General features: G+C 36.7%; 6 protein-coding genes and 1 long non-coding RNA gene across 7 annotated transcripts; 4 read left to right on the top strand and 3 right to left on the bottom strand.

Moving 5' to 3' along the window:
- The first annotated feature begins 685 nt into the window (after positions 1-685).
- Positions 686-1,595, top strand: LOC108606017 (trypsin alpha). Its single transcript, XM_017995843.1, has 2 exons — positions 686-939; positions 990-1,595. Exons 1-2 carry the CDS (start codon positions 686-688, stop codon positions 1,525-1,527), a joined length of 792 nt encoding a protein of 263 aa, XP_017851332.1. The 3' UTR covers positions 1,528-1,595.
- An 810-nt stretch (positions 1,596-2,405) lies between these two features.
- Positions 2,406-3,136, top strand: LOC108605050 (trypsin alpha). The gene is made up of 2 exons (XM_017994618.1): positions 2,406-2,620; positions 2,677-3,136. Exons 1-2 carry the CDS (start codon positions 2,406-2,408, stop codon positions 3,134-3,136), a joined length of 675 nt encoding a protein of 224 aa, XP_017850107.1.
- An 83-nt stretch (positions 3,137-3,219) lies between these two features.
- Positions 3,220-4,072, bottom strand: LOC108606039 (UPF0729 protein GD16342). Its single transcript, XM_017995869.1, has 2 exons — positions 3,899-4,072; positions 3,220-3,838 (listed from the first exon to the last, which is right to left on the bottom strand). Exon 2 carries the CDS (start codon positions 3,836-3,838, stop codon positions 3,560-3,562), a length of 279 nt encoding a protein of 92 aa, XP_017851358.1. The 5' UTR covers positions 3,899-4,072; the 3' UTR covers positions 3,220-3,559.
- Positions 4,073-4,286: 214 nt separating this feature from the next.
- Positions 4,287-5,150, bottom strand: LOC108605051 (follicle cell protein 3C-1). Its single transcript, XM_017994619.1, has 3 exons — positions 4,862-5,150; positions 4,527-4,693; positions 4,287-4,472 (listed from the first exon to the last, which is right to left on the bottom strand). Exons 1-3 carry the CDS (start codon positions 5,148-5,150, stop codon positions 4,287-4,289), a joined length of 642 nt encoding a protein of 213 aa, XP_017850108.1.
- A 555-nt stretch (positions 5,151-5,705) lies between these two features.
- Positions 5,706-6,822, bottom strand: LOC108605875 (serine protease SP24D). The gene is made up of 2 exons (XM_017995688.1): positions 6,566-6,822; positions 5,706-6,419 (listed from the first exon to the last, which is right to left on the bottom strand). The coding sequence occupies exons 1-2, from the start codon at positions 6,805-6,807 to the stop codon at positions 5,894-5,896; spliced, it is 768 nt and encodes a 255-aa protein (XP_017851177.1). The 5' UTR covers positions 6,808-6,822; the 3' UTR covers positions 5,706-5,893.
- Positions 6,823-7,362: 540 nt separating this feature from the next.
- On the top strand, positions 7,363-8,017 carry LOC108606056 (thioredoxin domain-containing protein 17). The gene is made up of 2 exons (XM_017995902.1): positions 7,363-7,598; positions 7,662-8,017. Exons 1-2 carry the CDS (start codon positions 7,454-7,456, stop codon positions 7,934-7,936), a joined length of 420 nt encoding a protein of 139 aa, XP_017851391.1. The 5' UTR covers positions 7,363-7,453; the 3' UTR covers positions 7,937-8,017.
- Positions 8,018-8,738: 721 nt separating this feature from the next.
- Positions 8,739-14,433, top strand: LOC108607284. The gene is made up of 2 exons (XR_001915490.1): positions 8,739-9,053; positions 14,245-14,433. It is a non-coding gene; the product is annotated as an uncharacterized LOC108607284 (long non-coding RNA).
- The last annotated feature ends 2,335 nt before the right edge of the window (positions 14,434-16,768 follow it).

Here is a 16,768-nt window from a genome sequence, read left to right on the forward strand (position 1 = left end):
TTGTGCTTGGTAGCATTGGTATTTTAGTCATAACTTGGTCAAAAATCATCCGATTCTTGGGCGGATTGCTGTTACATGCTCGCATTGATGCTAAAAACAAAGTTGCATCATTACATTTTGGATTTTACAACTTTGAAATTTTTCGAGGATTTTGAAATGTTTTATCAAATTATCGAAAATCTTACAACTTCAAAATGCAGTTTATTTCAGAAGCTGCTCACGAGTATAACAAGACATGAAAATCTGAATTACAAATTACAAATCTGGATTACAACTTATCAGAAAATTATTAAAAGCGTATTTAATAGTTCATAGACATATATTTTAATTTGCAATATTTTGAACATGTTTATAACTTATCAGCAAGTATATAACTAAAAAAAATAAAAAATCAAAATCAGTTGATGAACTTAAATCTATCAGTTGACGTACATCTTTAGATAACAGCTGATCGAATGGAGCAAAGATGTACGTGTTGAGCAGACTATCAAATACACTTTGCTTATCAAAAAAAAAAAATGTAATTAAATTTTTATTCTGAAGTGGCTAAAACAGTTGCTATTACAATGCCTGGAAATCTAAGCAGTTAACAGTTGCAAATATATGATATGATAAGATAGTATAGCACTGCCAAGCTATATAAATAGCCGCCTTGTCTAGGCCAGACGACCTATTGGAATCGAAAATGTGGACGAAGCTATACATAGTGTGTGCCTGCGCCGCTTTAGGCTTGGCGGCCCCAGCACAAGAAACGGCCGATCTGATGCCAGAGGCACGTATTATCAATGGCCGACTTGCGGTGGAGGGCATGTTTCCCTATATGGTGGCGCTAAGCAGGAATGGTACCTATGTTTGTGGTGGTGCTATAATTGCTCCGGAATATATTATAACTGCCGCACAGTGCGTCACCGATAAAGTGACCAAGGGCGTTATGGAGCCGTAAGTAATTGTCACTAGCTGAGCAAATATATTTTATAATGATAATGCAGCGTTCCAGCTGCACAGTTGAGCATTCGCGTTGGCTCTTTGGATCGCCTGCAGGGTGGCGTGGTGAGCAAGATATCCCAAGTGACTGTACATGAGGATTACATTGGCAAGAAGACGAATGATCTTGCTATACTCAGATTGCCAGCACCATTGAACTACACTGAAGCTATTGGAGAAGTTAGAATAACCCACTGGGGCATCACAGGATTTGCTCCCCTCAATATCACAGGCTGGGGTAGTCTGTCTATAAACGGCGCCTTTCCACGCCTTCTACACTGGCAAACTGATTCCGCTCTCACCTCAAATGATTGCGCACTCAGCACATGGATCATGAATAGCTCCGTATTATGTGCGGGTCGTTGGACCGGCAACGGCATTTGTACCGGTGACATGGGCGGTCCTGCAGTTGGAGATGGCCGTCTTCATGGCATTGCTAACTGGGTGGGTGGCAAATGTGGCAGCGATTCACCTAATGGCTATGCGGATATCTACTACTTCCGTGATTGGATTAAAATCCATGCAAATCTTACTTATTATTGAATATAGCTTATCTATATTTGCGTATACGAAAGAAAATAAAATTATTTTTTTAAGTTATTGAAAAAATATATAGCAAGCATCTTCAATTGGAATCATGGTAATACAGTTAGTTCCTAGGAAAAATCGAATTTAATGCAATCGAATGCAATTCGTTCTCGTTTAAAGTCGCTGCAACTTGCTGTGGGTTTGCTCAAGTTGGGTTAGACTTCATTCGAGAACCAGATGCTATTTAGATATGTTACGAACTGCTGCGGTAGATTGGGTTGGGGTGGACTGGTAGCTTGTAGAGAGACAGATTTCCAACGTTTTCTATTGTTCTTCTTAGTTCCTGATAAAAGATTTTTCCGAGGAATTAGTAATCTATGCTATGAAGTGCGATAGAAAGAAGATGTTGTAGGTTTCCTTCCTCTTCTATGTTAAACTAACTTGATGGAATTCATCATACCCATATGGCAGTCTCCCTTTATACAGTTGTTTACTTAGGGTTTTCTCTGGAGCAAAGTGCTTTGGAATCTTCACAGCGTTCCAGTTTCTTTTATAGTTCCGGAAGTCTGCTGAGTAGCGTCAAAACAATTGTAAATCCACAAAGATAATCTCTTTAGTCTTAGGTTTTCAGCGAAATATGATTAATCGACATGCGTTGATAAGAAGATTTGTGAGAAAATTGCAAATTTTTAGTTTTGACCGTTTTAGAACACTTGAAGTCAATTAAACAGAAATTCGCATAAAGAGCAAATCTAAACTAAGGTAATATATACGGGTATTAATTGATTAGATTGTATAAATTCCAATGAAATCGGATCTCTCTGCATGCTCAGATAATATAAAAACTAACTTTCTTCAGCTAACCTAATCACATTGCCCAAAACAACAGCAAGATGTTAAGTGTGTTTTTAAGTGTTTGTAGCCTGATCGTCGTCGGTTTGACTAATGCGGCACCAGTGCGAAATTCAAGTCTTGCCGCCGAGACGCAGTTTCCTTATACAACTTCCTTGCAACTGAATGGGACACATGTGTGTGGCGCCGCTATAATAGCACCCGAGCTTATGCTGACTGCAGCATCGTGTGTCACCAGCAACAATACGCTAGTTACGTAAGTGCGAGCATAACCATTGATTCAATCGATCCTAAAAAGTGACGATTTTGCAGCTTACCCGTTGGAAATCTAAGCGTACGTGCGGGTTCCCTGCAACATGCCTCAGGTGGGGTAGTGAGCCAAATAACGCGTGTGATTGTGCATGAGGACTATGCCGGCGAAGAGTCAAATGATCTGGCCATGCTGAAGCTAGCCGAGCCGCTGCTCTACTCACCCAGCATAGCACCCATCGCAATAACCAATGTGGACATCACTGCGAACACAACGCTGACCATAAGCGGCTGGGTTAATGCCACTTCGCTGCATTGGGACACTGGGCTGGGACATGCGCATGAGCACAGCAAGACCATCATATACTTGGACTCAAGTGGGCGAGCAGGCGAGCCTGGCGCTCCGGCTGTTTGGCAGCAGAAACTTTTGGGCATTGGCAGTCGGCACTCTGATGCTTATGCCAATATATATTATCATCGTGAATGGATTTATAGAAATGCGCGTGCTGCTATGTTTACCTAAGCTAAGGGCTAAATAAATATAAACAATAAGCTTGCTGCCATGCAGTCTCAATAAATAGAAACATTAATAACAAATTTGATAAGCTAATAACGAAAGTAGCGTAGCTCTTAGATAATTTATAGTTTGCCGTTTCAGTTATCGAGACTATACTGTATTTGCTGTGTTTTTTTGTACAGATAAGCAAACATAGTTTATTGCAGCTTACAACTAATACTTTGATATACAGTGCACATTGCTTAGAGTTGACGCTTCAAGCGTTGAAAAAAAAATTGTTACAGTTTAAAATGTATATGCTTAAAATAGTTATTTACGTCTTTGGCTCAAAAGTTATTGCCTAAAGCAAAGACATAGTCATCATGTGCGTCATAGATAAAACCAAAGCAACAAACAAACAAAAATGTTGAATGCTTTACATAAATTTGACTAATTTTGCTTTTTCAAGGTTTTCGGCGAACCCTCGACGGGCTCATCTGCTGCAGCGGCGGCGTCAGTTGGTGGCTCTGCAGCTTTTGCACCACCGCGCACAAAGCGACAAGTGCCACCAACGCACTCGAAGGGCGACTGTGGTGGCTCCTGTTTGATTACATTGCCCTCAGCGTCCTTTTTGGCCCAAGGATTCCAGTAGCGCAGCATTATTGGCTGCACAAACTTGTGCCAAATGTACAAGAGCAGTGGAATTATAAAGCACGGAATGCAAACCATCTAAACAATTAAACAATATATTAAACCTACGCTTCTTTTAGTTTCATGCGAGCTGCTTACCTTGAAATTAAAAATTTGTCTATTTAGCTAAAACGTTTGAAGCACAAAATTTTGCTTGTAGCTGGAATAAATAAACCTTTGCGGCCTACTAAGTGACAAAGTGCACTACACTTTTAATCAAATTAATTCAATTTTGCACTATTTGTTTGACTCAGCTAAAAAAAAAACATTTGTTTTTTATAGTACAACTCAGTGTTTACATGCCAGAGCAGCCAGCAATCGGTCTGAGCAAAAAATACCAAAATACAGCAATCGATAGACGGCGCTGCTATTTTTTTTTATCGTTGCAACGTAAAATTTGTAAGGCTAAGCGCGCGCGCTTTGAATTTGAATTTTAGTTTGTGCTTTATTTACGTTTTTTATTTGGTGTTAATAAGTTTTTATGCAGTTAGCCCAGCAATGGACAGCGATAGGGCACGCCAGCCTTGCAGCAGTATTCACGTCCCGCCTGCAGATTAGTATTAATCCATTGATTATGACAGTTTTTAATAAACAAGTAAGCGCGCTCCTTGTGACAATTGTGGCCCAGTGTGGCGCACACAATATTGGCCGAGTTGGGCAAATGTTGCACAATCTGTAAGGAAATTCAAGTTAATATGAATGTATGCAATTGTTAAAGGCAACTTGCCGTCTCCAGGCATTTCGTTTGACACTGTTTGCGTCCTATGGCGTTGCAGGGAAACATGCGATCCATTTCGTTGTGTATTAAAGGCGTCTCAGGCAAACCATTCTTGATCTGTGAGGATAAAAATACGCCACAGGTGCAGGGCACTGGCTGATTGAGTGCAGCTGTTGCTTTTGTTGTTGTGGTTGTTGTTGTTGTTGTCGTTGCTGTTGTTGCTGGTGGCAAGGCTAAGGTATTATCCAAGCTGCTGGCTGTGCTCTCCAAATTTATATTTTGGCTATTTGAGCTTTGTGTAGTGCTTAAAATATCTGTGGACTCATGCTCATTGCTCTTTGTACTTCTATCTGTGCTGCTGCTGCTGCTCCACATTGGCAGCTGGGTTGTGCCCAAATCCTTGGCTGAGCTGCTTATAATAAACTCTATGGGTGCTGGCCAATCCGCCTCTGTTGTTGTCACACTAGCAGTTGCCGCCTTGGGCCTAAAGCGTTTCTCTTTTAAATAGCTCGTCTTGCCAAAGCCAAAGAGCGGCTTGGTATAGGCTATCTTGCTGGCAGCTATATCCTGCTGGCTGAGCACGCCAATGAGCAGCAGACTTAGCATTAATCGCACAACCTTTGCCATTGTCATCTTGTCACTTCACTATACAATTGACTTCTGTTCTTTCCATGCAAAAGTTTGCTGCCTTTTATGCTTTAATTTTTCACAAGCGTTGGCATTTTTCTTTGGTTTTCATTTACGGTTAACGCTCTGACCGCCAAAAGCGTCGCTGACATTAATTCCATGAAGTTCAAGTTTGCATTTATCATCAGCTAATTGTAAATTTGGGTCAGGGTATTAGCTTGCCTTGCATTTTCCACTCAACATCGTTCATTGATGAATACTTTGGTTAGTGAAAAGAGAAAAATTAATCTTGTCTTAAAATTTATATCATTTAAGTTGAATTTTATTCTATACAGTACATTAATGTGTACAGAGAGTCTTTTGAGTTAGCTAATCTGAGTCTATGTAACCATTTCTGTCTGTATGAGCGCCTAGATTTCGGCAAATATAACAACTAGAGATATTAACTCACTTGCATATCAGCGCTCGAGCTTATTTTAAAATTCTTATATTGGTTTCCTTTCATATACTTATTTATTTTTTTTTTGCTAATTTAGACTCTTTGCATTTTCAGATTTTATTTAGCTGCGTCTCTGTCCAACACATGCTGTCCTTATCTAATTCAAGCAACATTTTTGTACTAACTATACTAATAGTGATTAAATATAGTTAGCTCTGCACTTTGCTTCCGGCCATGATGACGAAAGTAAAATCATTTTTATTAACCAATCATTTATTATTGATTATTGCTTGTAGTAAGAGTAAACTCTTTACAGATTGGCATGCTTGATAATCCAATCACGATGGTAAAAGACCTTGGCATAGCCATCGGGATTCTTGGAGCCGCAGCCACCAATAACAAAGCCAGCAATGCCAACAATTTCACCATTGTAAATAGCTGGGCCGCCGGAATCGCCAAAGCAAACGCCCTGACCCGCATCATGAGCCAGACATATAAGACTGGCGCCGTTCATTAAGGTGGAGGTGGTGCACTTGCGTGTGGACAGAGAGCTGAGCGTGTTCCACTGCAGCCAACGCGGTACGTCGCCTTCGGTGGCAAGACGACCCCAACCGGAGACAATAACGGGACTATCGACGGGTGTATCGGCGCTGGCCAAGGGTATGGCGCGTATGTTTTCAGAGTAGATGAGTGGGCGGTCCAGAACGAGCACCGCTACGTCATTGTAGAGATTGCCGTAGCCCTCGTGCACTTTGACCTCAACGACTTGACGCACCTCGCCGCCATTGAAGCGATTCAAGGAGCCAGCGCGTATGGTTAACAGATCAGCAGGTGTGCTGCAATATCAGATCAGAAGCTTTGTTATACAAACTGTTATACACAGAGACTGTCATGCGTAGCGTTATATAAACAGTTGTGCGCATTTGCAAATTCAAGCAAAACTGTTATACAAAAAGTTTATAACAGATTCGACTGTACTTACACCAACAACGTGCCATTTGGTCCATCAGAAGTAACACAATGGGCAGCGGTCAGAATCTTATTACGATCTATAATGCTGCCGCCACAGATATGGGAGCCCATCTGGCGCAACGATATCTGATGTGGAAACTGCGTCGCTGCGGCATCTGCACCACCCACAATGCGTCCGCCCAGCTCAGTCTGGGTGGGCACCGCCAAGGCCAGCGCACAGGCAAAACTCGCGAGCAGCAATTGCGTCCACATGTCGATAAGTTAAGATTGCAAATGATAGTACTTGAGTGTACCCAGGCAGCCTTTTTATAGTGCTCTTTAGCTTGGTCTTGATTTGGATTAGATTAGATTTGTGCTTAATCAGCTATGGTGGATTTTTTACCAATATGTTTTAAGCTAGTGACAATTATTTATGAGCATAAACCTTTTGGGAAACGCCAAAGCAGTGCAGTTATCGTTGCTGCTGTAATGCTTCCGTAAAAGTAAAGCAAAAATATTTGCGATTAGCAGATTATTTTATAGACCCACGGCCCTATAATACAGCTGCGTACAATAGGCATGTTTATTATGTTTCCAAGCAAAATTGTTAGTCATTTTATGCTTAGCTGCATTCTGCTTAGCTTTATTTATTGGCTGTGTATTTTTTTTTAAATAAACGCGCGCTTCAGCTACAACAAATGTTCGTTGGCAACGCATCAAACTTAAACGCATGATTGCCATCGAACCAAAAATACCAGCTAATCGATAGTTATCGTATAGCTATGTTCTAAAAATACTCAGCACAAGCTAAACGCAGCTATTTGTTTTGTTATAAATTCGGCTAGTTGCGCTTTGTGGCGATAAGCAATCAGAGCTCATAAATTCTTATCAGATTATTGTAGATTTCAACGCAGTCATAATGCCCGAATTCGTGCAAGTACAGGGAATCAAGCAGCTGGAGGATGCCCTCAAGGCGAACGCCAAAAACAATTGTCTGATCTATATGTATTTCTTCGGGGAGAAGGATAACAAAGGCGTAAGCTGGTGTTCCGATTGCGTCGCCTGTAAGTGACAATGCACATTTAATAAATACCAAGAGAATTCTCATTGACCTCCTTGCCCTTCAGCTGAGCCAACTGTGCAGGCAGCTTTTCGTAACAATGCGCATGAGAATTCATTGATCTATGTTGTGGACGTGGGCAATCGGGAGTACTGGAAGGATGAAGCGAACAATAAATTTAGACTGAAGCCGTTCCTATTAAAAGAAATACCTACATTGTTGCGCTGGAATGGCGTGGAGCGCTTGGAAGGTGATCAGCTGCTGAAGCCTTCGTTGCTGGAGCTATTCTTTGATGAGATGAAGCAATCGAGTGAAATTGATAATACAGTGCCTTGCAAGTAGTGTGTATATATTCGGAACTGTAAATATATGGAAACCTCTTCAAGACCTGCATCAAAAATAAAATGAGAATAGGAAATTTTATTTAAGGTGGTATATAATTCATTGAAAATAATATTTTATTTTAGCTATTTCATAGACAGCAAACATTTGTAATTGATATTTAATAAGTAAATATTAAAATTGTATATAAAAGCAGCGCCTAGAGCTTTACATATATATCGATATATCGATATTTACGCAAACATACTAAATCAAACTCTTGTTTCTCGCTTTTGCGTATGTGAATTCTTAGCATTGCACTGCTCACACACTTTTTATGGTTCGACGATAGACCATATCGAGCAGCGTGGCAAATGATAGCGCTGTTCAACGTAGTTCAGTTGAAGCATTAAGTTCAGTCGTTCAGTTTTTGTGAAAGAACTTAACGAACATGTTACGGCTCTCGGATCTCTCGCTCTAACTTGTGCAAAAATATTAAAACTGATATGTAAGATGATAGTCGCTATATTGCTGGTAGTTCAATTGAGTTAAAATATACTTTATTTCATGAGCGGTATGTATGTATATATTTATTTATATAAGTTTACTTATTTTGCTTTTTTATTTTGCTCATCAATTGCATATTTTTGCATAAATACGAATTCGCTGATCGTCAGTGTGCTTAAACCATCGAACAAATGGTTCGATCGAACTTTAAGGACACTGAGCAAAATGAACGACCGGCTGAACGATTGAACGGAACTGAGCTGTGCTGATGAGTTGCTCAATCAAACTTATTTTAAACGCGTCGGTACAACTCTAGCAAGTGGCAGCGGCTGCCGCAACGGTAGCAAAGAACCGTTAGACTTTAAAGCGCCGCCCAATTGTGCGGTTCGAATGTATTTTTTGTTGCGATTTTCGGCTTTTGTGTTTACATGCAAACTGTTATTATTCTGTGACATTGTTGCTTCTGGCTCCCGGTGTCGAACAACTTCGCCAAATGTGTCTAATGTAAAGCATGAATGTAAAAGTGCGCGTTCGTATTTGTGTGCGTGCGTGCGCGGCTCCGTGCAACAAACAACCACAAATAATGTGCATAAAAACAAGCAACAGCCATTAAATATTAGCCAAATCAAATGTAGGTAACACAGCTACACAAACACAAACACGCCGGTTTATACAAAAAACACACACATACACAAGCAAACACAAACATAACGGCCTAAAGGCGCGCGTGTTACTCTAAGGTAAGATGGAGGCTCTGTAAGCGGTTTTGGCGCTCCCTTGCGGTTAACTTAGGAAGATTTGCTGCGACCCTTTAAGAGAGCAAGAGGAGGAGAGTTCTCTTATTATTTTTTGTGCTCAATCAAATTTATGCCGTTACTTTGCATTTTATTTGCACACACATTTGTAGCTGCGCCGGCTGTAACTGTAACTGTTGCGCCTTTTGGTTTCTTGTTCGCTTTTGTAATAAGTCGTGCTTGGGCTAGAAATTCCAATTTATGTACAAATAAATTTGCCATCAATTGCAAAAGTAAATTCTTTTCTTTTTTTGTGCTAAAATGTTACTAAACAAAGCAATTTCTACTGCTTAATATTAGTACTAAATACTCTGTGAGCAGAGCTTAAACCCAATGCTGTACATGATTGATCATGTTAGCTTATAAATATGATAACTAAGAGAAAAATTTAAGAGCAGCAATTGGATTGCATTCTAATTGGAGTGTGGACTGCATTTAGTCTGCCGTTAAGTATTGTTTGAAAATTTATGAACTTCAGCAAGTAGATAGTTTCTTATTATTTAATAACAAATGAAATTTATATTTAGGAAAGTCTGAATTATTTATTAAGATTAGATTAATGGAAAATTCAAAGACTTGAAGTACAAACTTGCAACAAAAGTTGTTGGAATTTGTAAGAAAATCCAAAATTATAGAATTTCGTTTTATTTAATGTTAGAATTATGGACGCTTTACTGTATTAGCTTTATTATAAAATTCAGCTTAAAAAGTTGCAAATAATTTTGGTCTTACGCTTTTTATTAAAAGTATTATCGGTTAGTGCTAATGAACCAACACTTGAGATATTGACTTGTCAACAAAGTGCTAATAAAAGTGTGCTGACAACATTAATATGTAAATATAAATGAATTAAATTCAATATACAAATACATAGTGTACGATTTATTGACCTTAGAATGGAAATGGATATGAAAATGCGTTGGCAGCAAATTAAAATAAAATATAAAGCTTTAAACATATTTTGGCCTAATGCATAAATCTATAGAATTTTAAAATTTATAGTTAATATATAGTTAGATCACCTTGATTGTCCTCTTCCAATATTTATAGTATACACATTCGAATTTGCTGTCAAGATTGCTTTCGCATTCCAATTTTTAGCCCCTGACATCTTTTTGGCTCATTTCGAAATTATAATATTGAGAAAAATTAAATATATGTGTACGCTTAGTCTCCGATTGTTGTTGTCGTTTGTCAATTAAAAACTAAAAATTCTTAATGAGCCACGTAACAGGCACGACGGACAGACAAAACGGACACAAAGTATCTTTTTGGGTGATAATTGGGTGCATGTGTGTGTGTGTGGCATGCATTCAATAAGCCAAAATCAGCGAAATGTCATTAAAACGTTAATAAAAATTTACAAAAAAAAAAAAAAAAAATCGCATACAAACGCCGAATGAATTAAATTAAAGATTTCAAAAATCAAAAATAGCGCACACACAAGCCAATCAGTTGCATATATAGAGCTATAGATATATAGCTAGATATTGGATTAGCGTGAGAGTGAGAGATGATTTAAAATAAAAAGATTTCAAGACGTTTTAGTGCTGCTAAATCACTCAACGCGCTGTTGATTAGCATCACATTTTCCACACACACAGACATACACATGCAGTTGTGTGTGTGTGTGCGATTTATAGTGTCATAGAAATTCATAATTTATTAATAATTCTACTATATACAAGCATTGCCAGCAGGTGTGGGTGTTGCGCCTGTATCAACAAGTTTTTACATATATATACATTTTTTATATTTATTTATTCATTTTCTTCTTTATTTAATTGACGCATTTAGCGCAAATACATATATATGTATATATGTATCATCGATATGTATAGAGTAGCGAGAATGCAAGAAAATTTATAAGTTGCAAATTCGCATAAAAATATAATTTATAAAATAGCAAAGCTAAATACATAAATATGAACGAATTTTTATAGTAGAAATCTATAAATCCAAATGTGAAGAGTTTCTAAGGAATTTACAAGTTGAAAATTCGCACTCAAATTAATACAATAGCAAGAGAAAATAAAATATAAAATTAGCAGAGCAAAATGCATAAATAGCAACGAATTTTTATAGTAGAAATCCAATTGCAGAGTTGCAATATTTTGCTGAAGCAAATTCTAAAAAATTTATAGATTGAAAATTCACAAAAGACTTAAATTAATAATTTAGAGAGAAAATAAAATATAAAATAGCAGAGCTAAATGCATAAATAGCAACGAATTCAAATGTGCAGCAAATATCAAAAGAATTTATAAACTAAAAATAAAATAGAAAAAAAATCAAATGTGGGCAGTTGCAATTTATTAAGTTAGTAAATTCGAAATAATTGCATAAAAATATAATTTTTAAAATACTAAAATAATAAAGCGTAAAAATAAATGTAATATTTTTATTTAATTATTTTAAAAAATTCAAACTAATATAATAACCAAGTGTAATATTAAAACTAGCTGAATTTAGCAATATTACGTATACGACATGTATACATAAAATTATGCAAATCATATAATTGTTAGTACACTTGCACCTATAGATAAAAATCGATAAAGATTAACACAGATTGATCGTAGTGTTGTTGGATTGAGCGATAAGCGAATACAAATTAGCGATTAATTGATAGCGTCGTCTGTTTGTGTGAGGGGGTGGGGTGGGTTGGGGGAGTAGCGCTCAGCTGGCAGCTGATAAGGCACTTCCCAATCAGCGAAGGCAACAGCAATAACAAACCAAACAAACCAAACAAACAAACTAAACAAACGATTGCTGCGTACGTCGCTAATGACGACACTAGTTAACTAAGTTACTGCTAAAAGGGGTAACAACAAAAAGTGAGAGAGCGGCAAGCGCTCGCTATTTGGAAATTGTTAGCAGTTGCAGCGCTGCTTGCGGCGACGCTGCTCTAATGTCAGTTACACAGTTTCTCAGTTGCGCAGTTTGTGTCTCTGAAACGTTACGGTTTGGTTTGGTTCATTGCGTTTTGGCGTAGAACGCTTCACTTTAATTGTAATTATCATAAAATAAAAAAACAGCAACAGCAACAACAAGTTTAACTAAAGCAAGCATTCGATCAATTTTCGTTTGACGATCGTTTGCGTGCCCAAAAGGCAACACACATGCCTCGCCAATTGACAAAATAACAATTAAACAACAAATAATAAACAATTTCGTACTACATACAAATGCACTCAATAAACAGAAGCGTGATCAAAAATCATCAGCAATAGCAATAGCAATAGCAATAGCAATAGCAATCGCAATAGTTGGTTGGGGCGGCAGCTGTGTGTGTCCACATACATATAAACACATACTGTATATATAATATAGTTAGTTTGCGATAAGCGTCAGCAGCAGCAGTGGGAAGAATCATTTTACAATTTGCGCTAATGCTCTGATTTTTCAGCTCGCTCTCTCTCTCTCTCTGTCTCTCTCTCTACATAACTATCTAATTGAATCTTTGATGCTCCAATCAGCAGCTGCTATGCAAATATTTTCTCTAAGCTGCCCAGCAACATAATAACAACAACAACTAGTAAGCAAGCAGTGCTAACTAAGCTAGTTACTCATAACTTTGCTCAAAAGTTCAACGAATTTCATTTGCTGACAACTTTTTGTTTAGCAGCATTTAAAAAAAAAAATTCGCATAATTTATTGTTGTACATTGTTTAAAAAATTGCAAATTTTTTAATAAAAAAATTACAATAAAATTATTATTAAAAGTAGCACTCAAATATTATAGTAATTATAATATTATTATTACTTTTTACTCTGTTTTTATTGCTGCACTTTCATTTGTTAATTAAACTCGAAGCTTATGTAATTTTTTTGTTAGCAATTTTTAGTTAATTCAACTTAAAGTTGCTAGCCATGCAAAAAAGTGCAATTTGTATTGCTTAAAAATCACTCAAAGCTATTCGAATATTTTAAATTGCGCTAGCACAGTTTATAAATTTCAAAGTTTTTTTTATAATATATAATTTGTATGCAAGTTAAGAATTTCTGCTAATGAAAATGATTTAAATGTTAAAAATAATGATTTTAATTATAAACAAAATAATATAAATAAATAAATCAAACAGAAATAATAAATAAATAAATAAATTAAATTTTAACTCCTAATGATGTTTATTATTTAATTTGATTTTAATAAATGCTGTAAAATCAGTAAATAGTAAAAATTTCAATTTTGTTAGTATAAAATTGAAGTATACAAATAATGTTTAATTTAAAAAGCAAGAAATTATTTACTGCAATTGTTTGCATTCAAAAATATGCAAATTAACTAAATTTTGTTTGAATATAAAGTTCGCTGCTATAACCAATTCCATTCATAACTAAACTTATATATTTGTAGCGCATTTGATGTGTTCAATTGACCGAACTCTTTCACACACATACACTACACTCCCTGCTCCCCCCCCCCTCAGCATTGATCGTTTCCATTTCGATTGACGCGTCGGCGTCACACGCTACGTTTTTATTCAGTTTGCTGCTCAGTCGCCGCTGCCACTCTTAATAATAATTTTGCTGCCTTTCTTTCAATTTCATTTTATACGAATATGAAACACACACACATGCGCGCATATATAGTGTGTCTGCTATTTTCTATTTCCAATATAGTTTTTCAATTTGCCGCAGCTGCAGCGTAAGATTGGAGGCTGCTGCTTTTTTTTTTGTTTCAGTTGATTGGCGCGCTCTGTGCTTGCAAGACATGTGCCGATTCCGCTGTTGTTTCAATACCAATACGTTTCATTTCATTTCGTTTTGTTGCGATCGTTGATGTGCTGCCGCCGTTTATAGCCTTTCGCTTTGATCGATTTATTGTCTATGCGCTTGTGTGCGTGTCTGTGTGTTTGTGTTTGTTTTTGTATGTCGTTGGCTGATAAGCGCGCATAAATTACGCTGATTATAAAATTACGTGCGTTCACATATACACGTGCAATAGTAGTTTTCAATTTTTATTTTGTTTAATATAAATTTTTTTGATGGTGCTTGTTGTGTCAATAAATAAATGTAAAGCAGAGCCAACGTTTAAAATATAAACAGAAATCAATGCGATAAGCGGCTAAACGGCAACAACAATAACAACAACAACAAAAAAACGTTAATCATAACAGCGGTAGCAGCAGCGACGCTGATAAACAACGGCCAAGGTAAGTTGAGTGTAAAGCTTTGAGTTCTGCTCAAGCGCAAAACACAAAAAAAAAAAAACAAAAACAATTTGAGCTTTGAGTCTGCGCATTGAAATCAACGATGACGTCGACGGCGGCGGCGGCGGCTGGCAAAAGCGCAAAAAACGTAAAAGGAATAAACACACACACACACACACACACACGCATGCATATATGCGTGAATTTTTGCGGCTATGAGTGTGTAACGCAGAGAGCGAGAGAGCGTAACGTAGCGTAGAGAGCATAGCGAGCCGGCAGTCAACTACAATTACAACTACAACTACAACTTACAGCAGCAGCAGCAGCAGCAGCTACAGCAGCAGCAGCAGCAGCAGCAGTTCCACTGTAGTCTTTGCTCTAGCAACAGCAACAACAATAATAACAAAAACACTGCCGTGCCGACTAGTCCGACAGACGCAGCCAAAGCCGCAGCAGCGTCAGCGTCAGCAGCGTCAGCGTTTCTTACCCAAAGCATCGCACGCGCGTCCTCAAAATCAGTGCAGCGTTGTCCTTACGCCATGTGCGCCAAACAACAAAAACCAAACTAAACGCCGCATAAATTTATAAATAAACGCTCACAATTTTTGTAAAAATTTTTGTTTTTGTGCTAACTGTGTGTCTATCAATAATTAATATATGTGCGCGCGTGTTTTATAAAATATACAATAAATTCTAATAAACAAATGCCAAAGATGCAGCAGCAACAACAACAACAATAAACCAGCGTTGCAGCCTCAGCTAAGCCAAAGGTAAGTGACCTGCAACCATAACAACAACAAACAGAGCAGCAGCAGCAGCAGCAGCAACAAACACAATTAAATTTTTTTGTTTTTATTTTGTTTTACTTTTTGTTGTTGTCTTGGATTCGCAAGCAAACAAAAATTCAATGCATACGCACAGGGGCGCACCGGCTATAGATGCGGCGCTTGTTGTTTGGGGTTGGGGTGGGGTGCGCCGACTGAGCCAACGGGTTGCCTAGCCTATATATCAATTGAGCAACAACTACATCATCAACAGCAGCAGCACAATATTACGAATTATAGTAACAAATGTGCTGCTGGGGGTGGCTGTGTGGGGGGGGGTTTGTGGGGTAGCAAACAAGGAAACAAGCGAGCAAACATTTTATTGAATTTTCTTGTTGTGCTGCCTTTTACATTCAAAGGCGCCTGCGTTGATTTGAGTTGAGTGAGCATAAAGTCACTCCAAAATTTTTCGGGGGCAGCCAAAACGAGCCGCAGAGCGTGTTGAGTGAGAGAGACTGAGAAACGGCGTGAGTTGAGCTTAAGTTGAATTGACAGTAAGGCAACATTTTTTAGTCATTTTAGTTTGTTTTTGAAATTTTATTTATATTATTTTTATTTTGGAAAATTTGGGTATCATTTTTAAATCATTTTAGTTTGTTTTTGAAATTCATACGAAAAGTAATTATAATTATTTAATTTAGCAATTTCAATTTATTAGCCAACATTTTTATAAAATTAATTTAATATATGATATAAATCCAACTAATAGAGCAGATGCAATAATTATTGCTTTTTAACATTATTTACTTATTTTTTTTACATTTTTGTGTAACGATTAATATAAAGATCGAATGCCAATTGCTTAAGAAATCCAAAATTAAAGATCAAATTTGTAGCTTGGAATTTGTAGCTTTTCAACATATTTAATGGAAAAAATTAAATGAGTATTATTAATAAAGCTTACAACTGAAATTATGTTGTACACAAACTAAAAATTCACATGTAATAATTTAATGAAATTTCTTTTGTTTCGAAATGTTACAAAAAATAAACTGATTTGGTTCAAATCTTGTGAATAAGTATATTCGATTAATAATTTCTAAACTCAATATGCAGTTTTGTTAAATTAAAGTCATTTAATCATAGAAACATTAAACAAAGCAAAGCTACTTGCTTGAATTAATCGTGTGCCAAATCATACAAATTTTATTATCTTCAATTCAAAGTTATCTTTTTTAAATGTTATGCATTAGATCTGCTGCCTTTGCATTTTTTTTTATCTATTAAACATTTTTTTCAGCTATTAAAAATTTTATTTCATCAAAACTTTTGTATAATTTCTGGCAAATAATTTTAATTATCAAAGCTAAATTTAATTTCGAAATTCTAGCATACAATTAATAACATTTGTTAACATTTAAAAATTTAGTTTGAATTATTTTTAATTTATTTCGCTAGAGAAATGTTAACATTTAATTTTAACATTTAGAAATATTTTTAATTTATTTAGCTTAGAAATTAAAAATTAAATTAATTCAAAATTATATTTTGAAATTCTAGCACAAAATTCAATGCTTTGCAATTATTTATATTTAATTATTTTATTTTATTTAGTAGGCGCAGTCTGAGCTC

This window comes from Drosophila busckii, chromosome X (assembly GCF_011750605.1).
Source record: "Drosophila busckii strain San Diego stock center, stock number 13000-0081.31 chromosome X, ASM1175060v1, whole genome shotgun sequence".
NCBI classification, from domain to species: Eukaryota; Metazoa; Arthropoda; class Insecta; order Diptera; family Drosophilidae; genus Drosophila; species Drosophila busckii.

Bases quoted from the DNA above. Each gene is read 5' to 3' on its own strand.
- LOC108606017 (XM_017995843.1), top strand. From the start codon at position 686: ATGTGGACGAAGCTATACATAGTGTGTGCCTGCGCCGCTTTAGGCTTG. The intron at 940-989 runs GTAAGTAATTGT...ATGATAATGCAG, and splicing joins ACCAAGGGCGTTATGGAGCC to CGTTCCAGCTGCACAGTTGA.
- LOC108605050 (XM_017994618.1), top strand. From the start codon at position 2,406: ATGTTAAGTGTGTTTTTAAGTGTTTGTAGCCTGATCGTCGTCGGTTTG. The intron at 2,621-2,676 runs GTAAGTGCGAGC...ACGATTTTGCAG, and splicing joins AGCAACAATACGCTAGTTAC to CTTACCCGTTGGAAATCTAA.
- LOC108606039 (XM_017995869.1), bottom strand. From the start codon at position 3,838: ATGGTTTGCATTCCGTGCTTTATAATTCCACTGCTCTTGTACATTTGG.
- LOC108605051 (XM_017994619.1), bottom strand. From the start codon at position 5,150: ATGACAATGGCAAAGGTTGTGCGATTAATGCTAAGTCTGCTGCTCATT. The intron at 4,694-4,861 runs GTACAAAGAGCA...CAACAACAAAAG, and splicing joins CAGCAGCAGCACAGATAGAA to CAACAGCTGCACTCAATCAG. The intron at 4,473-4,526 runs GCAAGTTGCCTT...ATTTCCTTACAG, and splicing joins AAACGAAATGCCTGGAGACG to ATTGTGCAACATTTGCCCAA.
- LOC108605875 (XM_017995688.1), bottom strand. From the start codon at position 6,807: ATGTGGACGCAATTGCTGCTCGCGAGTTTTGCCTGTGCGCTGGCCTTG. The intron at 6,420-6,565 runs GTAAGTACAGTC...CTGATATTGCAG, and splicing joins CCAAATGGCACGTTGTTGGT to CACACCTGCTGATCTGTTAA.
- LOC108606056 (XM_017995902.1), top strand. From the start codon at position 7,454: ATGCCCGAATTCGTGCAAGTACAGGGAATCAAGCAGCTGGAGGATGCC. The intron at 7,599-7,661 runs GTAAGTGACAAT...CTTGCCCTTCAG, and splicing joins GTGTTCCGATTGCGTCGCCT to CTGAGCCAACTGTGCAGGCA.